At 46.0% G+C, this 17743-nt stretch overlaps 1 protein-coding gene across 1 annotated transcript in view; it reads left to right on the top strand.

Annotated features, from left to right (window-relative positions):
• Positions 1–1376: 1376 nt before the first annotated feature.
• sms (spermine synthase) overlaps positions 1377–17743 on the top strand; it is a 64564-nt gene continuing 48197 nt past the window's right edge. The window contains exons 1-2 of the mRNA XM_063051305.1: positions 1377–1486; positions 7569–7689. Coding sequence (XP_062907375.1) covers positions 1441–1486; positions 7569–7689 — 167 coding nt within the window. The 5' untranslated portion in view covers positions 1377–1440. The remainder of the gene's footprint in view (positions 1487–7568; positions 7690–17743) is intronic.

Genomic DNA, 17743 nt, shown 5'->3' with positions numbered 1-17743 from the left:
TTTTCCTAACCTCGGTCCTAAAAGGCTTCCCCTCTATCATAGAAACATAGAAACATAGAAAATAGGTGCAGGAGTAGGCCATTCGGCCCTTCGAGCCTGCACCGCCATTTATTATGATCATGGCTGATCATCCAACTCAGAACCCAGCCTTCCCTCCATACCCCCTGACCCCTGTAGCCACAAGGGCCATATCTAACTTCCTTTTAAACATAGCTAATGAACTGGCCTCAACAGTTTGCTGTGGCAGAGAATTCCACAGATTCACCACTCTCTGTGTGAAGAAGTTTTTCCTAACCTCGGTCCTAAAAGGCTTCCCCTCTATCCTCAAACTGTGACCCCTCGTTCTGGACCTCCCCAACATCGGGAACAATCTTCCCGCATCTAGCCTGTCCAATCCCTTTAGGATCTTATACGTTTCAATCAGATCCCCCCTCAATCTTCTAAATTCCAACGAGTACAAGCCCAGTTCATCCAGTCTTTCTTCATATGAAAGACCTGATTATTTACATAAGATTCAATAATCTCTATTTTTCTGTCTCCTTTTGAATAATTTAGGACCCACCTCTGGTGCTTCACAAAGCCATGGCTTCAAATAGCCTACAAAGTACCCAGGACATCTTCAGGGAGCGGTGTCTCAGAAAGGCAGCGTCCATTATTAAGGACCTCCAGCACCCAGGGCATGCCCTTTTGTCATTGTTACCATCAGGTAGGAGGTACAGAAACACAAAGGCACACACTCAGCGATTCAGGAACAGCTTCTTCCCCTCTGCAATCCGATTCCTAAATGGACATTGAACCCATGAACACGACCTCACTCTTTTAATATATATTATTTGTTTTTTGCACGATTTTTAATCTATTCAATACACGTATACTGTAATTGATTTACTTATTGATTATTATTATTATTATTTTCTTCTTCTATATTATGTTAACTTATGCTGCTGCTAAATTAATTAATTTCACGACACATGCCGGTGATTATAAACCCGATTCTGAATCTGGAGCCAACCCAGGAAAGCTTTATTACTAGTGCCTGTCAGAGAGTCATAGAGCACTACAGCACAGAAACACGCTCATCAGCCCATCTCGTCCATGCGAAACTGTTATTCTGCCTAGTCCCATCAACCCACACCTGGATCATTGCCCCCCCATACCTCTTCCATCTACAGTGGTTCCTTTCTGCTTTTCCATGCGAAACTTCTGCTTTCTTTTTCCAGCATGGATCTGAAAACAGTTCAGTTGCATGATTTTCTCTGCGCCCGTGGCCAGTATCCCCAGTTTCCCTGAGGATACATTTCCCCCAGTTCCAGGGCCGCCGCCCATTTCCCGAAGGTGAAAGACTCCGCCCACCCCGACCGGACGGCCCCGCCCCTTCCCGAGCGCGCATGCGTACCTGGCCCAGTCGGTGTGCGCTCGGCATGGCCAGGAGTTGGAGCCATGGCGGTGCAGCAGTACGTCCTGGACTTCTGCCTCTCGGCGCCAGGTGAGTGCGGCCCGGCAGTGGTTGCGCGGAGGAGCGCAGACCGAGCCTCCTCCGACCGAGAGGTGCAGGTGGCGGCAGTGAGTGGGGGCCGAAGCTCGGACCCCGCCGCCGGCTTGTGGCAGGGAACGAAGGGGGTGGTGGTGGAAGAGATTGCGGCGGGCACGGGTTCAGGCCTAGGCAATCTGACACGCTCCCCGGAACCGAGGGACGGCCGTCCCGCTCACCCTGGGCGCCGGCTCCACCTATCCATACTGCGTTGGGTGTGAACTGGAATTCTTGAGGCTGCCCCGTCCAGCCCTTCCATGGGTGGAGGGGTCGCCCCGCACTCGGCATGGACCCAGTTCTACGTCGTGGTCAGATGTGGGGGGACTTTATCCCAGGGCTTTTGGCAGACGATGCCAGGCGGAATAGAAGCCCATTCAATGAGGAGCTACATCCAGTGCCTCAGCAATCGTGCTCAAGTCCTGCCAGGAGGAATTGGAAAGGTGTGTAAAAACTTTGGTTCCCAACTAGATTTCAGGAGAGGTTTGGGCAGGCTACTTGTCGGGAGCAGTGTAGAGCATACTGGAGGCTTATGGCTTGGTAGGTGGACCAAGGAATGCCTTTGGATGGGTTGCCACCAATCGTGGTTTTTGGGCTTTCAGTTCTGCAAAGTCAGAATTGCTAGAGGAAGTTGAAAATTTTTGTCGCAATCTTATAGTTGTGGAGTTGCCAATTTGGCACATTGTGTCTGAGCCAGCTTTTAACCTGTTTCTCATACAGTATTCCATGATTATCTTGGTTGGGAAAAAGTATCTTTGGCAACTGTACTTGAAATTGTTTCTGGGTCAGCGTTCACCTATGCTAACTTCTGGATCTGTAATTGTAGATAATTATTTATTCATGCAGAGGAAAATAAAAGTTACCCAGTATGTTTGTGGATATATTACTAGTGTGTTAACCAGTATATAGCCATTTAATCCTAGGTATTGCAAGTAATTGTTTACTTCACATAAGAAATAGGAGTCGGCCATCTGGCCTGTTGAGCCTGCTGTGCTATTCAATAAGATCATGGTTGATCTGGCCATGGACTCATCTCCACCTATCTGCCTTTTACCCATAACCCTTAATTCCCCTACTATGCAAAGATCTATCTAACCTTGTCTGAAATATATTCATTGAGGTAGCCTCCACTGCTTCATTGGGCAGAGATTCACCACTCCCTGAGAAAAGTAGTTCCACCTCATCTCCATCCTAAATCTACTCCCCCAAATCTTGAGCTTGTGTCCCCTAGTTCTAGTTTCACCTACCAGTGGAAACAACTTCCCTGCCTCTACTTTTTCTATCCCTTTCATAATTTTTTGTTTCCATTTATTAGAAATGGAGACAAGTTATCTATGAGGGACATACATTAATTTTTAAAAAATGTCCTTCCACTAATCTTCTGTATAAACGCAACTGAATTTCAACGAGATAGTGGAATCAAAGGTTATGGGGATAAGGCAGGAACTAGATACTGATAGTGGATGATCAGCCATGATCACAGTGAATGGCGGTGTTGGCTCGAAGGGCCGAATGGCATACTCCTGCACCTATTGTCGATTGAGGTAAGTCGTAGCCCCCTCATAATGGTTTAGCGTTTGGTATGGTTATTGGTTTATTGCCTAGTTATCCTTCCTGTATATTTTAATTGCTGTGGTATCAAGGAAATATCACTGAGTAAATTTGGAATTTGAGATAGAGATTTCCTCTGAAGTAACTGAAAATGTAGGGTGGCACAACAATGGCGATATTTCATTAGGAGTTTGAGGAGATTAAATATATCACCAAGGATACTTGCAAATATATACAAATGTACTGTGGAGAGCATTCTGACTGGTTCCATCACCGTCTGGTATGGAGGGCCCACTGCACAGAGTTGGAGCAAGCCACAGAAATTTGTAAGCATGAGAGATCCTGCAGATGCTGGAAATCCAGAGCAACACACAGGTCAAACAGCATCTGAAAATGAATAAACAGACAACATTTCAGGCCGAAACCCTTCTACAGGTTGTAAATTCATCCAGACTTATCATGGGCACTTGCCTGTCCAATATCCAGGACACCTTCAAAAAAGCCAGTGCTTCAAACAGGTGCATTCATCGTTAAGACCCCCCATCACCCAGAACATGTCCTCTTCTCATTGCTACCATCAAGGAGGAGGTACAGGAGGCTGAAGACACAAATTGAACATTTCAGGAACAGCTTCTTCCCCTCTACAATCAGAATCCATGACCACTGTCTTAGTATTTACAGTATTGTGCAGCTTATATTTTTAATATTAATTTTGTTTTAGATGTTTATTTTTTGTCTTCTGCATTAGTGTCTGCAGAGAAGCACGAATTTTAAATTTCCTAACATTCATTTTCCAAAAAAATTAAAGTTATAGAACTTACTGAATTTCATTAAATAAAGTAATAAATTAAGTAATAGACCACTTTTCAAATACAAAATTTGACTACTTGGTAGGTATATAGCTCAGTGAGTAATTAAGCAAATAACATTTATCTGGTATCTGTCCCCCACTTTTCCTTCGCTACATCGCCGACTGCATTGGCGCTGCTTCTTGCACGCATGCAGAACTCGTTGACTTTATTAACTTTGCCTCCAACTTTCACCCTGCCCTCAAGTTTACCTGGTCCATTTCCGACACCTCCCTCCCCTTTCTAGATCTTTCTGTCTCTGGCTCTGGAGACAGCTTATCCACTGATGTCTACTATAAGCCTACTGACTCTCACAGCTATCTGGACTATTCCTCTTCTCACCCTGTCTCTTGCAAAAACGCCATCCCCTTCTCGCAATTCCTCCGTCTCCGCCGCATTTGCTCTCAGGATGAGGCTTTTCATTCTAGGACGAGGGAGATGTCTTCATTTTTTAAAGAAAGGGGCTTCCCTTCCTCCACTATCAACTCTGCTCTTAAACGCATCTCCCCCATTTCACGTACATCTGCTCTCACTCCATCCTCCCACCACCCCACTAGGAATAGGGTTCCCCTGGTCCTCACCTACCACCCCACCAGCCTCCGGGTCCAACATATTATTCTCCGTAACTTCCGCCACCTCCAACGGAATCCCACCACTAAGCACATCTTTCCCTTCCCCCCCCCTGCATTCCGCAGGGATCGCTCCCTACACAACTCCCTTGTCCATTCGTCCCCCCCATCCCTCCCCACTGATCTCCCTCCTGGCACTTATCCGTGTAAGCGGAACAAGTGCTACACGTGCCCTTACACTTCCTCCCTTACCACCATTCAGGGCCCCAAACAGTCCTTCCAGGTGAGGCATCACTTCACCTGTGAGTCGGCTGGGGTGATATACTGTGTCCGGTGCTCCCGATGTGGCCTTTTATATATTGGTGAGACCCGACGCAGACTGGGAGACCGCTTTGCTGAACATCTACGCTCTGTCCGCCAGAGAAAGCAGGATCTCCCAGTGGCCACACATTTTAATTCCACATCCCATTCCCATTCTGACATGTCTATCCACGGCCTCCTCTACTGTAAAGATGAAGCCACACTCAGGTTGGAGGAACAACACCTTATATTCCGTCTGGGTAGCCTCCAACCTGATGGCATGAACATCGACTTCTCTAACTTCCGCTAAGGCCCCACCTCCCCCTCGTACCCCATCTGTTACTCATTTTTATGCACACATTCTTTCTCTCACTCTCCTTTTTCTCCCTCTGTCCCTCTGAATATACCTCTTGCCCATCCTCTGGGTCACCCCCCCCCCCCGTCTTTCTTCCCGGACCTCCTGTCCCATGATCCTCTCGTATCCCCTTTTGCCTATCACCTGTCCAGCTCTCGGCTCTATCCCTCCCCCTCCTGTCTTCTCCTATCATTTTGCATCTCCCCCTCCCCCTCCAGCTTTCAAATCCCTTACTCACTCTTCCTTCAGTTAGTCCTGACGAAGGGTCTCGGCCTGAAACGTCGACTGCGCCTCTTCCTATAGATGCTGCTTGGCCTGCTGGGTTCACCAGCAACTTTGATGTATGTTGCTTGAATTTCCAGCATCTGCAGAATTCCTGTTAACATTTATCATGCTGATGACATAATGAGTGGCATGAACTAAACTGATTAACTGAAACAGAAACTGTTGTAAAAACAATCAGACTGGATGAAGGACAAAGGTGAGGATGTGGCAGATGTAAAAGTTTAACCTTCAAATCATCAATTCTTACACCATGGCAAGGGTGAGCATAGAAACAGGACACAAGGTGCTAATCCTGCATCAACAAGGTTGACCATAAATGTCGTGGTCGGCCATAGAAACTGCAGCCGATGAGAGAGACATCAAACTGATGTCCCTTCTGAATCGGAAGAAGTCCAGTACTGCTATCAGCTCTGAACTCAGAATCAACTTGAACCCAAATCCACCCCTCTACAGTCTGAAGAAGTCTTGTCAGAAGTGATCTTCATGGAAGATTTGCTGTCAAAAGGCTTCCCCCAAAGTGGAAACAAATCCAAGAGATGCACCTATGCACAAAAACACAAACACTGGGGTGCTGAACAATGGCAGCAAGTGCCATGGACTGTCGAGTCAAAATCTGAAATTTTTGGCTCAAACATGAGGCAGTTGTCTGCAGAAGAGCTGGAGAGCGCTACATGGATGAATGTGAAGCACGGTGGAGATTCCCTGCAGGTTTGGAACTGTTTTTCTGCCAATGGAATTGGTGATCTGGACTGTAATCCTCAATACTGGCAAGTACAAGCAAATTTTCATCTATCACGTACTGCATTAAGGGAGACGTCTGATCAGTCCCAACTTTATTTGGCAGCAGGACGATGACCCCAAGCACATGGCCAAGGTCATAAAGAACCATCTTCAGCAATTTTCTAGCCGTTTTCTTATAAAACTGCTGGACAGGACACCACGACAGTTTTAAAGGCATAGGGTGGTCGTACCAAAGACACTCAGACCCTGCTTGACGCTGAGGGTGAGGTGGAGCACTGTGTAAATAAGTGCTATGCGGGGTCATGACAAGATTGCATAAATTGACACATGTCTGATTTTTAAAAAATCCAACTGGAAATATATGATCTATTATGTATACACAGTAATTTGTGGAGCTACAAACAGGAAAGTAGACCTAACCAGTGGAGCAGCAGGGCATTACAGCTTCAGTGGAGGGAAGTCAGTAGTGGTTCTTAAAGGAAGGACCTCTAACTTTGTCTTCAAGTGGGTGTCGAGATTTGACTGCCTTTTCTTAAGTTTCCTCTCACGAAGCAGTTCTTGGTAACAGGAAATCATGTCAAGAATACCTCTCTTTGTCTTACTGTTTCGTTCCCAGTCGCGAACGGTGCATTGGTCCCATGATTTGTATAATCGTGGTGATGCTGGTGCTGAGGAATTTTGTGATGAGGTTTTGCCCAAGACTTTTTGTACAGTACCATGTGCCAGTGATAGTTAATCAGATTCAGACTGTGACTCAACTGTGTGTTACACTTCCAGTAAGTTGTGCACTCTTCACCCACTGTACGTTGGTTGCTTAACCCAATGACAGGGATGCACAGTGAAACATATTGCTCAGTCCTGAATGGTTGTGAGGTTCTTATTTGTTCCATTTGGAGCCACTGGGAGATGTCAGTTTAGATAAAATGGAGTTGTGTTGATGAAGAAATGAATGACATTGCAGTCGTCTTCATTGGTTGTCATCCTTTTCATTAAGACAAGTTTTACATCATGTAAATTTGAGTGATGTTCCATAGAAAATATTAAGTAAAGACAACGGGTTCCTACCATGCATCTGTCACCTGGGAAAGTTTTATTTGTGGATCTTATGAATTTGCTGGACAGGATTGCATCTAATATATTATTTCCTCTAATATCGGAAAGACTTCGCAAAGTTCTACAAATAGATTTTTTTTTACAGCATGCTAATTATACTGAAATTTGTTTTAAATTTGTGCATTTCCTTAAGATATTGCTTTTGATATTTAAGAAAATAAGATGTCTGCAGACTGCTGTAAGTGGATAGAAATTGTCAGACATGTATAATAGTAAATGTGAAAGATCAGCAATATAGTCCTATTATCTTTGTCAATGTTGGCTTTCTTTTTCCTTAGCTGATGGCAGAACTGTTATTGAAGCATTGGAGCCAATTTTTCAGGAGCAACGAATGACCAAAACAGTTCACAATTTGGGAGAAAATGGTTTCTTAGTAACATATATTTCAGAGTCTGGCAGGTATGAGAACTTTCTGTAAGGGGTTTCTTTTTTTATGTCACTGCGTAGTCTAAAATGGCTTCTTTGTTATGTTATAATTGAAAGGGCTTCTTTGTTATGTTAACTGCTGAGAAAGTCCTTCCTGCTAGTAGTGTGTTTTGGATTATCTACTGATAAGAGGACGAATGAACCAATTGCGATAGTTGTTATGCTTTGGTGTGTTTGTAAGATATTGTATGTGCGGGGTTTTGGGGGTGAAGGCGAGAGAGAGAGACAGAGGATGGACCAGGTGCTGTGAGTCTGCTAACGGGGTCGGACCCTGAATGGGGCATTCGGCGAGGAGAGGAGATGGAGACGGACTCGTTTGGAGCGTCTGGTCAACCACCGTTGTTGGTCCCAGGCAGCCTGTTGAGGTGGTCCGAGGGGTCGCAGGGTGAAGAAGAAGGGTCCTGAGCTCCAACTGTTTGTGCACGAAGAGATAGAACTTTGATAAGTGTGGCGCCTTTTATTTTCCTTTTATATTTTATTCTCTATTAATTATATAGTTCCAGTAATATATATAAACTGTAAATCATTTAATCGTATCTGGTGTATTGTCTGTTATTTGGGTGGGGTGGGGTACATCACACAGCATCCACACAAACTGATTACCCAGTTTGGCGGGGCCAAGGGCTGTCTCCCTAGACGACAGTGAGCAGAGCGACCCTGAGGCTGGCCAGGGGGGCTACATTGTGTGGGCTTTTGTCCGGGATTGGATCTACTGGTATGCTGTGTGGTGGCCCTGTTTAAATCTGTAATGTGTGTCTCTGTGGGTTATTTGCTGGTTATTGCTGTATGCGTGGTGGGTGAGGTCTTTGTTCGAGTTCAGACTAGCATTGACGAGTTGGAGGTGGAACTCGGGGCTGTCTATGCTGTTGGGAGAGAGAGGAAAGAGCGGTCTGATTTGGAGGTAGTGTCTGTGAATAAATGTTCTGGCTCTGGCAGGCTCCGCCTGGCATTTGGGATGGTATCCACCCCAAGAGGGGTGGAGGCGTGGGAGACATGGGCGGAGCGGATCTCTCAGTTGTTTGATGACTGGCAGTGCTCGGTTGAGGGAGAGCGACAGGGATTGGTTGAAAGTTTAAGTAGGCGGGCTGGTGACGGTGTTAGAGCTGTCAGATTCACTTACACCGTAGTGACAGCTGTCAGTTATTTGAAAGAGGGGGGTAAATTTTCAGTGTGTCTTCTCTGGCTAGGAGGGTGGCTAAATTGCTTGCGGTGCCGGGGGATCGTTTCAGGGGATCAGCCCCTCCTTCAGTTGTTCAGCTGATCAGAGAGGTGTCGGGAAACTTAGTGGAGGCCCAGTGGGGGAACGGTTTGGGGTCTCTGGGGAAGCACGTTCCCAGCAATGTACCAATGAACTTCCGAAAGGAAAAGACCCTATTCCTGAAGGCTTAGAGGGACCACGCCCCAGGGTGTCATTACAGATAGAGGGAAGCGATGCTAAAGCCATCCTCGACCCCGGGGCGCAGGTCAAGTCGTTGCACAGTTCGTTTTACAACCGGTGTCTGAAGCATTTACCCTTGACAACTGCAAGGGCACTGGAGATTTTGGGTACCAGTGCCAGTAGTTATCCAGAAGAGGATGATTGGTTAATGACCCTGGAGTTCATGGGAGCCTTGTCTGGGCGCCCAGTGTGTCGTGTTCCTTCTGAGGACGTGTGAGGACTTGAGCCGGTACCAAATTTAAACGAGACCCAGCGGTGGTACAGCCTGGGGAAAGTAGCTGAGGGTGAGACCCTCTTAGTAGACGCTCTGAACTACCACGAGGGAGGGGAGTTGACCGCTGAAGACACCTGAGTCGCGGCAACTGGACCCTGGCACCGTTCGAGGAGTGCGGCTGTTGAGCCGAAGACGGCCGTTATTTGTTCCCTAGGACTTTTCCAATCCGAAAAGATGCCCAAGGGCATATCCGGAGCCCCTGCATCCTTCCCGCGGGGCATGAGGAAGACCATGGGGGAAGTGAAGGTGTGTGGAGTTTTGGCGTATGTGGATGACCGCCTAGAGCTTGGATTCGCCTGGGGGGACTATGAAGTGAGGCGAGTGGCTGAGCCCGGGCGACAGAAGCGAAGTGTCAAATGTGGAGGAGTTTTTGGCCGGAGGAGTTTGGTGCAATGTGAGAAAAATGACCCAACATACCAGTTGAACTTCCTGGTGTTGGAACAGACGGTGGTGGACCTGGGGATGGAAACCCAGGTCGTCAATCTGAATGAGACACGGGAGAGAGGGGATTTGCACCGCTGAACTGAGTACTCAGAAATGCCGGCCGGAGACTGAGTGCTGTATTTGTGGGACGACCATTGCAGACTTGGAATTCACGCTCGTCAAAGTGGAGAAGGAACAAAGGAATTCCGAGCCGACACTGTGGTCATGTACTGATGAATTAATCCAGCGAGGAGAAACAATGACCAACCTTCGAAGGAAACTCAAGACGTCGATTCAGAACAGATTGGAAGACTTGCAAGTTGGGGGAGATCAAGGAAGTGTTCTGACTAAGGCCAACAGAAAACCGAGAGCCCAAGGAGGGGAGTTTGACTACACTCCCGAGGAGTGAAGAAATGGAGGACAGATCTCGGAAAAGGGAGGCGGACGCTTGAAAGGAGCCTGAAGGTGACTATCTACAGTTTAAATGAAGTGGAAAAACAAAGTTGACCTGGAAGATGCCCTCAGGAAGAAACAACCGGAGGCTGAACATTCTTTAACTGCTGCTTTTCAGGTCAGGGTGGGAGAAGCTGGTGGGGTAACTACGTCCCAGATGGAGACGGCCAAGAACCGTGAGTCAGAACTGCTGAGGCTGTGGCGAGAGTTGAAGGAGTCCCCAAAGAAGCTGACGTCTCGACTGCAGGAGGCTGAAGAGGTAGCCCCGGCTAGGTGTTTCAGTGTGGAGAAACTCAAACAGTAGCTACTGATCGAGGGAATGAGGAAGAAGGATGATGTGCTGGACATGTGGTACATGCTGCCTTTCGCTAACTTCCCTGTGATTGAGGAAGAGACCTTTGGCCCTTCTCCCACTGAGTCAGGTGTAGTGGGGAGGGCTAGCTGTGGGCAGTCTAAGTTACAGCAGGACCAGGAAGGAAAAGAAGTGGGCCCCCAGACACGGGACAGGGGGCTGCGAGTTGTAATAGTGGCCTAAGTGAGAGAGGAGTTGGCAAGCAAGCCCGAGGTATCCCTAGTAGTGTCTGAGCCTTTAGGGTTTAGGTGAGGGGGTACGGAGGTCTTGGAGGATTAGGAAGCTCTCAGATAGGTTGGCCTATGTAGTGCCCGTGGACGGGCGGAAGGTCCACTGTTTGGGGAGCAATGTCACTGTGTGTATTTGGATGGGTTTCTGTATCTGTAGGACTGGTTGGCAAGTTATTTAGAAGTCATGAGGATATGACTTTATTTGGTGGGGGGAGAGTGTAAGGGGTTTCTTCTTTTATGTCACTGTGTAGTCTAATTAAAATGGCTTCTTTGTTATGTTATAATTGAAAGGGCTTCTTTGTTTTGTTATCTGCTGAGAAAGTCCTTCCCGCTAGTAGTTTGTTTTGGATTATCTATTGATAAGAGGACGAATGAACCAATTGCGATAGTTGTTATGCTTTGGTTTGTTTGTAAGATATTGTATGTGCGGGGTTTTGGGGGAGAAGGTGGGAGAGAGAGAGAGAGACAGAGGATGGACCAGGTGCTGTGAGTCCGCTAACGGGTTCAGACCCCGAGCGGGGCATTCGGCAAGGAGGGCAGAGAGATGGACTCGTGGAGCGTCTGGTCGACCACCGTTGTTGGTCCCAAGCGGACGGTCGAGGTGGTCCGAGGGGTCGCAGGGTGAAGAAGAAGGTCCTTGCGCTCCAACTGTTTGTGCACAAAGAAATTGAGCTTTGATAAGTGTGGCGCCTTTTATTTTCCTTTTATATTTTATTCTCTATTAATTATATAGTTCCAGTAATATATATAAACTGTAAATCATTTAATCATATCTGGTGTATTGTCTGTTATTTGGGCGGGGTGGGGTACATCACACAGCATCCACACAAACTGATTACCCAGTTTGGCGGGGCCGAGGGCTGTTTCCCTAGACGACAGCGAGCCGAGCGACCCTGAGGCTGGCCGGGGGGGCTACATTTCAAACCTATTTTTTTAAAATTAGGATTATGGCGCAACATTAAATTCCACTGAAACTGAACCTTTGACCTTTGCATTTGCAAACATACCTGGGGGTATATGTGTTACTTGGTTTAATGCCACACTGGAAGGAGAAGGTTGTTTGGCGTCTTGTAGAGTTGGTGCATCACACTGTCAGTGATTTAGGTTCAGTTGTGACTTCTGTTGCTGTCTGAGGAAACTGCATGTTCCAAGAAGGTTTCCTTCTCGCATCTGAAAGATGTGGATCGGTGTTTAATTGGGCATGGTAATTTGCCTGCTAGTGTTAACGGGTGGAAGAATTCTTGGGGATGTGGACAAGCTAAGTGAGGGAATGGGAATTCTCTGAGAGCTAGTATAAATTTGATGGACCGAAATGTCTTCTGTCGGAGCACTACAGTACAGAAACAGGTCCTTCAGCCCATCTACTCCATGCTGGCCTGGTCTCCTGCTTAGACCCATCTACCTGCACCTGGACCAAAGCCCTCCATATATCTCTCATCAATGTACCTATCAAGATTTCTCTTAAATGTTACAATTGAACTCACATCTACCACTTCTACTGGCAACTCATTACACACTTGCACCCCCCTGAGTGAAGAAATGGTCCTTCAGATTTATCTTAAATATCTCACCTTTCTCTGTAAATTTATTCTAATCTCACTCAACCTGAATGGGGGAGGAGTGGGGGGAAGAATGCCTACAAGCACCCCTCTTAATTTTGCATATCTCTATAAGATCTCCTCTCATTCTCCTGCGTTTCAGTGACTAAAATCTTGATCTCTTTAACCTTGTAACTCAGGTCCCAGCAACACCCTTGCAGTTGGCATTGATGTTTCTGTGCTATACAGATCGTTGATGCTTAACAGCATTGATAGAGAAGGTTAAACACCCTTTGCTGAGGATATATTTCTGTGGTTTAGCCCAGATCTTGTTGTGGCGGTGGTGAAAAGGTGAGGACTGACAATGAGGGCACTGGGTTTCCATGTACACACCTGCTGGGCTCCTACAGTGATGGGGTCAGTGCTGATGTTTATGTGGCAGATCACACATGAAGCAGGGATTGAATGTCCCTGAACAGAGGGAGGACTGTAATGTTCCCACCTTCTTTGGAATTGGTCTCGGTTATTAGTTCCTGGAGGCTCCATTTGAGGACTAGAGATCTTCCCCTGGCATACTGAGAGAAGATGGAGAGTGTGGGTGTCTGTACAACCTCTGCCTAGAGGATCATGCACCGTCACCTGTAATTTCCCTGCACCCCATAAACCCCCTTAGGACACTTACCCACTTCAGCCTGCTGGCAGAATTTCATATGGCGATGGGGTGGTTTCAGGAGTGAGGTACTTCAGCTGGTTGAGTGATGTCGCAACAGCAACCTCTCAGTTCAGATCAGTAAGACATTGAGGACTTCAGGAAGGGAAAGTCAAGGGAATACACACCCTCATGGAGGGGTCAGCAGTGGAAAGAGTGAGCTGTTTCAGGTTGCTCAGTATCAGCGTCTCTGAAGATCTTTACTGGATCCAACATATTGATGCAATTACAAAGAAGGCACAACAGTGGCTGTGTTTCATTAGGAATTTCAGGAGATTTGGTATGTCACTAAAGAGTAGCTAATTTCTACAAATGTAGCATGGAGAAACTCCTAACTGGTTGCACCACCGTCTGGTATTTTGGGGAGGGGGTGGTGTGGCACTACACAGAATTGGAAAAAGCTGCAGAAGGTTGTAAGCTCAGCTAGTTTCATATGGTCACTCCCCTCACCAGCAGTGAGGACATCTTCAAAAGGCAGTACCTCAAAAAGGTGGCATCGGTCATGATGACCAGCCAGACATACCCTCTTCTCATTACTACCATTAGGGAGCAGGTACAGGAGCCTGAAGAAACAGTGTTTTACGAACAGCTGTTTCCCTCTGCCAATAGATTTCTGAATGATCACGAACTCATGAACACTACCTCACTATTCTTGCTCTCGTTTTACACTACTTTTAAATATTTTTGTAATTTATAGTATATTTCAAGTCTTGCACTGTACTGCTGCTGCAAAACAACAAATTTCATGACATGTCAGTTATAATAAAACTGATTCTGATCCATGGGGTCAGCAGGGAATACCTCAAAACAAATACTTGGAGCCAGTTCTCGAGCTGTATGTCCATGGTTTGTCAAGGCTTTCATTTCTGTGTTGGATTCTGCACTGTCTTTACACTTAGTCACTTTCCCTATGTCCAGTGCTCATACTAGGACACTGGTTAAAATCCAGTGACCCAGCATCAGTTGGAAGGTAAACAGTGTTTAATCTTCAATCTGTTAATCCTCCATCAGAACTGGGAAAGATAAAGCAATTTAAAGTTGAGAACATGAGGGAAGGAAAGATGGGACAAAGGAAATACTTCTGATCTGGAGAGGACAAGACTTGCATGGAGAAGTTGGAGGTTATCAGATTAATAGAGGTAGTATGAGAAAATCAATACGATGAGAAAAGTTGATTTCCATTTTTATGAAAGGGAACGATGACGGTGGGGACAATGTGAGTGAGGTTGATCTTCTGGACCATCATTAAGGGATAGGAGGTGTTGGAGTTGTTAAAATACATTAGGACGGATAAGTCCCCGGGGCCGAACGGAATATTCCCCTGGCTGCTCCACGAGGTGAGAGGAGAGATTGTTGAGCCTCTGGCTAGGATTTTACGTCCTCATTGTCCACGGGAATGGTACCGGAGGATTGGAGGGAGGCGAATGTCCTCTTGTTCAAAAGAGGTAGTAGGATAGTCTAGGTAATTATAGACCAGTGAGCCTTACGTCTGTGGTGGGAAAGCTGTTAGAGATAGGATCTATGGGCATTTAGAGAGTCATGGTCTGATCAGAGACAGTCAGCATGGCTTTGTGAAGGGCAGATCATGTCTAACAAGCCTGATAGTGTTCTTTGAGGAGGTGACCAGGCATATAAATGAGGGTAGTGCAGTGGATTTGATCTGCATGAATTTTAGTAAGGCATTTGACAAGGTTCCACACAGTAGGCTTATTCAAAAAGTCAGAAGGCATGGGATCCAGGGAAGTTTGGCCAGGTGGATTCAGAATTGGCTTGCCTGCAGAAAGCAAAGGGTCGTGGTGGAGGGAGTACATTCAGATTGGAGGGTTGTGACAAGTGTCCCACAAGGATTGGTTCTGGGACCTCTACTTTTCGTGATTTTTATTAATGACCTGGATGTGGGGGTAGAAGGGTGGGTTGGCAAGTTTGCAGACAACACAAAGGTTGGTGGTGTTGTGGATAGTGTAGAGGATTGTCGAAGATTGCAGAGAGACATTGATAGGACGCAGAAGTGGGCTGAGAAGGAGCAGATGGAGTTCAACCCAGAGAAGTGTGAGGTTGTACACTTTGGAAAGACAAACTCCAAGGCTGAGTACAAAGTAAATGGCAGGATACTTGGTAGTGTGGAGGAGCAGAGGGATCTGGGGGTACATGTCCACAGATCCCTGAAAGTTACCTCACAGGTGGATAGGGTAGTTAAGAAAGCTTATGGGGTGTTAGCTTTCATAAGTCGAGGGATAGAGTTTAAGAGTCGCGATGTAACGATGCAGCTCTATAAAACTCTGGTTAGGCTACACTTGGAGTACTGTGTCCAGTTCTGGTTGCCTCACTATACAAAGGATGTGGAAACATTGGAAAAGGTACAGAGGAGATTTTCCAGGATGCTACCTGGTTTAGAGAGTATGGATTATGATCAGAGATTAAGGGAACTAGGGCTTTACTCTTTGGAGAGAAGGAGGATGAGAAGAGTCATGATAGAGGTACACAAGATATTAAGAGGAATAGATAGAATGGACAGCCAGTGCTTTTTCCCCAGGGCACCACTGCTCAGTACAAGAGGACATTGCTTTAAGATGAAGGGTAGGATGTTCAAGGGGGATATTAGAGGAAGGTTTTTTACTCAAAGTGATTGGTGCGTGGAATGCACTGCCTGAGTCAGTGGTGGAGGTAGATACACTAGTGAAGTTTAAGAGACGACTAGACAGGTATATGGAGGAATTTAAGGTGGGGGGTTATATGGGAGGCAGGGTGTAAGGGTTGGCACAACATTGTGGGCCGAAGGGCCTGTACTTTGCTGTACTGTTCTATGAAAGGCATAGACTTTAATTCAGTAACAAGGAAATGTGGTATTAAGTACTCAGCTGGCCAAGCAGAATCCATGGAAAGAGAAACGCTTGGCTTTTTAGGTTGAAGATCCTTTTCAGACTTGCTGTGGACCTTCTTTTAATATACGGGTTTCCCCCGCTATTCCAAAGGTGGAACGTTCATAAGCCGAAATGGCGTAAAGCGAAGAAGCAATTACCATTAATTTATATGGGAAAAATTTGAGTGTTTCCAGATATCACATAAAATAGCACATAAAACCTAAAATATCACTAACATATAGAAAAAGCAAGAATGATATGATAAATACACAGCCTATATAAACTAGAAGTAATGTATGTACAATGTAGAATCGGGAAGATTGAGTCAAAACCGATTTGTAGAAAAAAATCGGCACGTACACGCATGCTCACATTACGCATGTGCGTGCACCTGCCCACGCAAGACTTCACGGTCATGGTAGTCTTTCTCGGGGTAAACACAAGTTTAAAGCAGGCGTCTTTTTTCGTAAAAGCGAAAATCCTCTTTCGGTTAGCGAAAACAGGTACTAATGTAGGTCTTCTGTAAAAGCGAAATGTCATAAAGCAAACGTTTGGAAAGTGGGGTCACCTGTATTCAGATTGGGTAGTTCAATTGGTGTTTGTCCTGTTTTTTCTCATTATAAAGGTTTTGCTGATTTCAAGTGGTCATTAAATAATTTCCATCATTTCACACCAGCTTGAGATGCAAAAGGGGAAAGTTCCTGCTTTCAGATGTACAGGACAGGAACAGGCCTGGACCTACAATCTCAGTCCTGATCACGCTATAAAATTAAACTAATCCCTTCTGCCTGCACGTGATCAATATCCCTCCATTCTCTGCATATTCATGTCTCTATTTAAAAGCTTCTTAAACGCCACTGTCATATCTGCTTCCTCCACTATTCTTGGCAGCACATTCCAGGCACTCTGTGTAAACACTTGCAATGCACATCACCTTTAAACTTTTTCCCCCTCTCATCTTATATGGATGTCTTTTCAGTATTTGGCATTTTTAACCCTGGTATAAGAATTGTGTGTGGGCACGTGGCCAAGTGGTTAAGGCATTGGACTAGCTACCTGAAGATTGTGAGTTCGAGCCCCAGCCAAGGGAACGTGTTGTGTCCTGGAGCAAGGCACTTCATCACACATTGCTCTGCGACAACACTGGTGCCAAGCTCTATGGGTCCTAATGCCCTTCCCTTGGACAACATTGGTGTCGTGGAGAGGGGAGACTTACAGCATGGGCAACTGCTGGTCTTCCATACAACCTTGCCTAGGCCTGCGCCCTGGAGAGTGAAGACTTTCCAGGCGCAGATCCATGGTCTCGCAAGACTAACGGATGCCTTTATGATAAGAATTCTGACTGTCTACCTTATCTATGCTTCTCATAATTTTATAATCTTCTCTCAGGTCTCCCCTCAGTCTCCAATGCTAGAGAAAACAGTCTAACATTGACCTACATCTCTTTGTAGGCATTATCCTTGTAAGCCACCTCTGCACCCACTTCAAAGCCTCTCCATTATTACTGTATTGGGGTGACCAGATCCGCATATAATACATGTTTTGCATGCATACAGAAATGCAACCTAACCAAAGTTCCATACAATGTGTTTACTTTTTGTTTTACCTCACGTAGTAGCTAATTGTATCAGTCTATCTATCTGTTGTAAATGTGGGGAGGAACATTTTATTGAACGCTTGCATGGTATTATTTTGTTACCTACACAATGAAACAAGCTACGCTATCCTGGAAATACATTCAATGTAAGT

This window comes from Mobula hypostoma, chromosome 6 (genome assembly GCF_963921235.1).
Source record: "Mobula hypostoma chromosome 6, sMobHyp1.1, whole genome shotgun sequence".
Classification (NCBI taxonomy): domain Eukaryota; kingdom Metazoa; phylum Chordata; class Chondrichthyes; order Myliobatiformes; family Myliobatidae; genus Mobula; species Mobula hypostoma.
The sequence above is the reverse complement of the archived record's forward strand: the minus strand, read 5'-3'. Positions and strand labels throughout refer to the sequence as shown.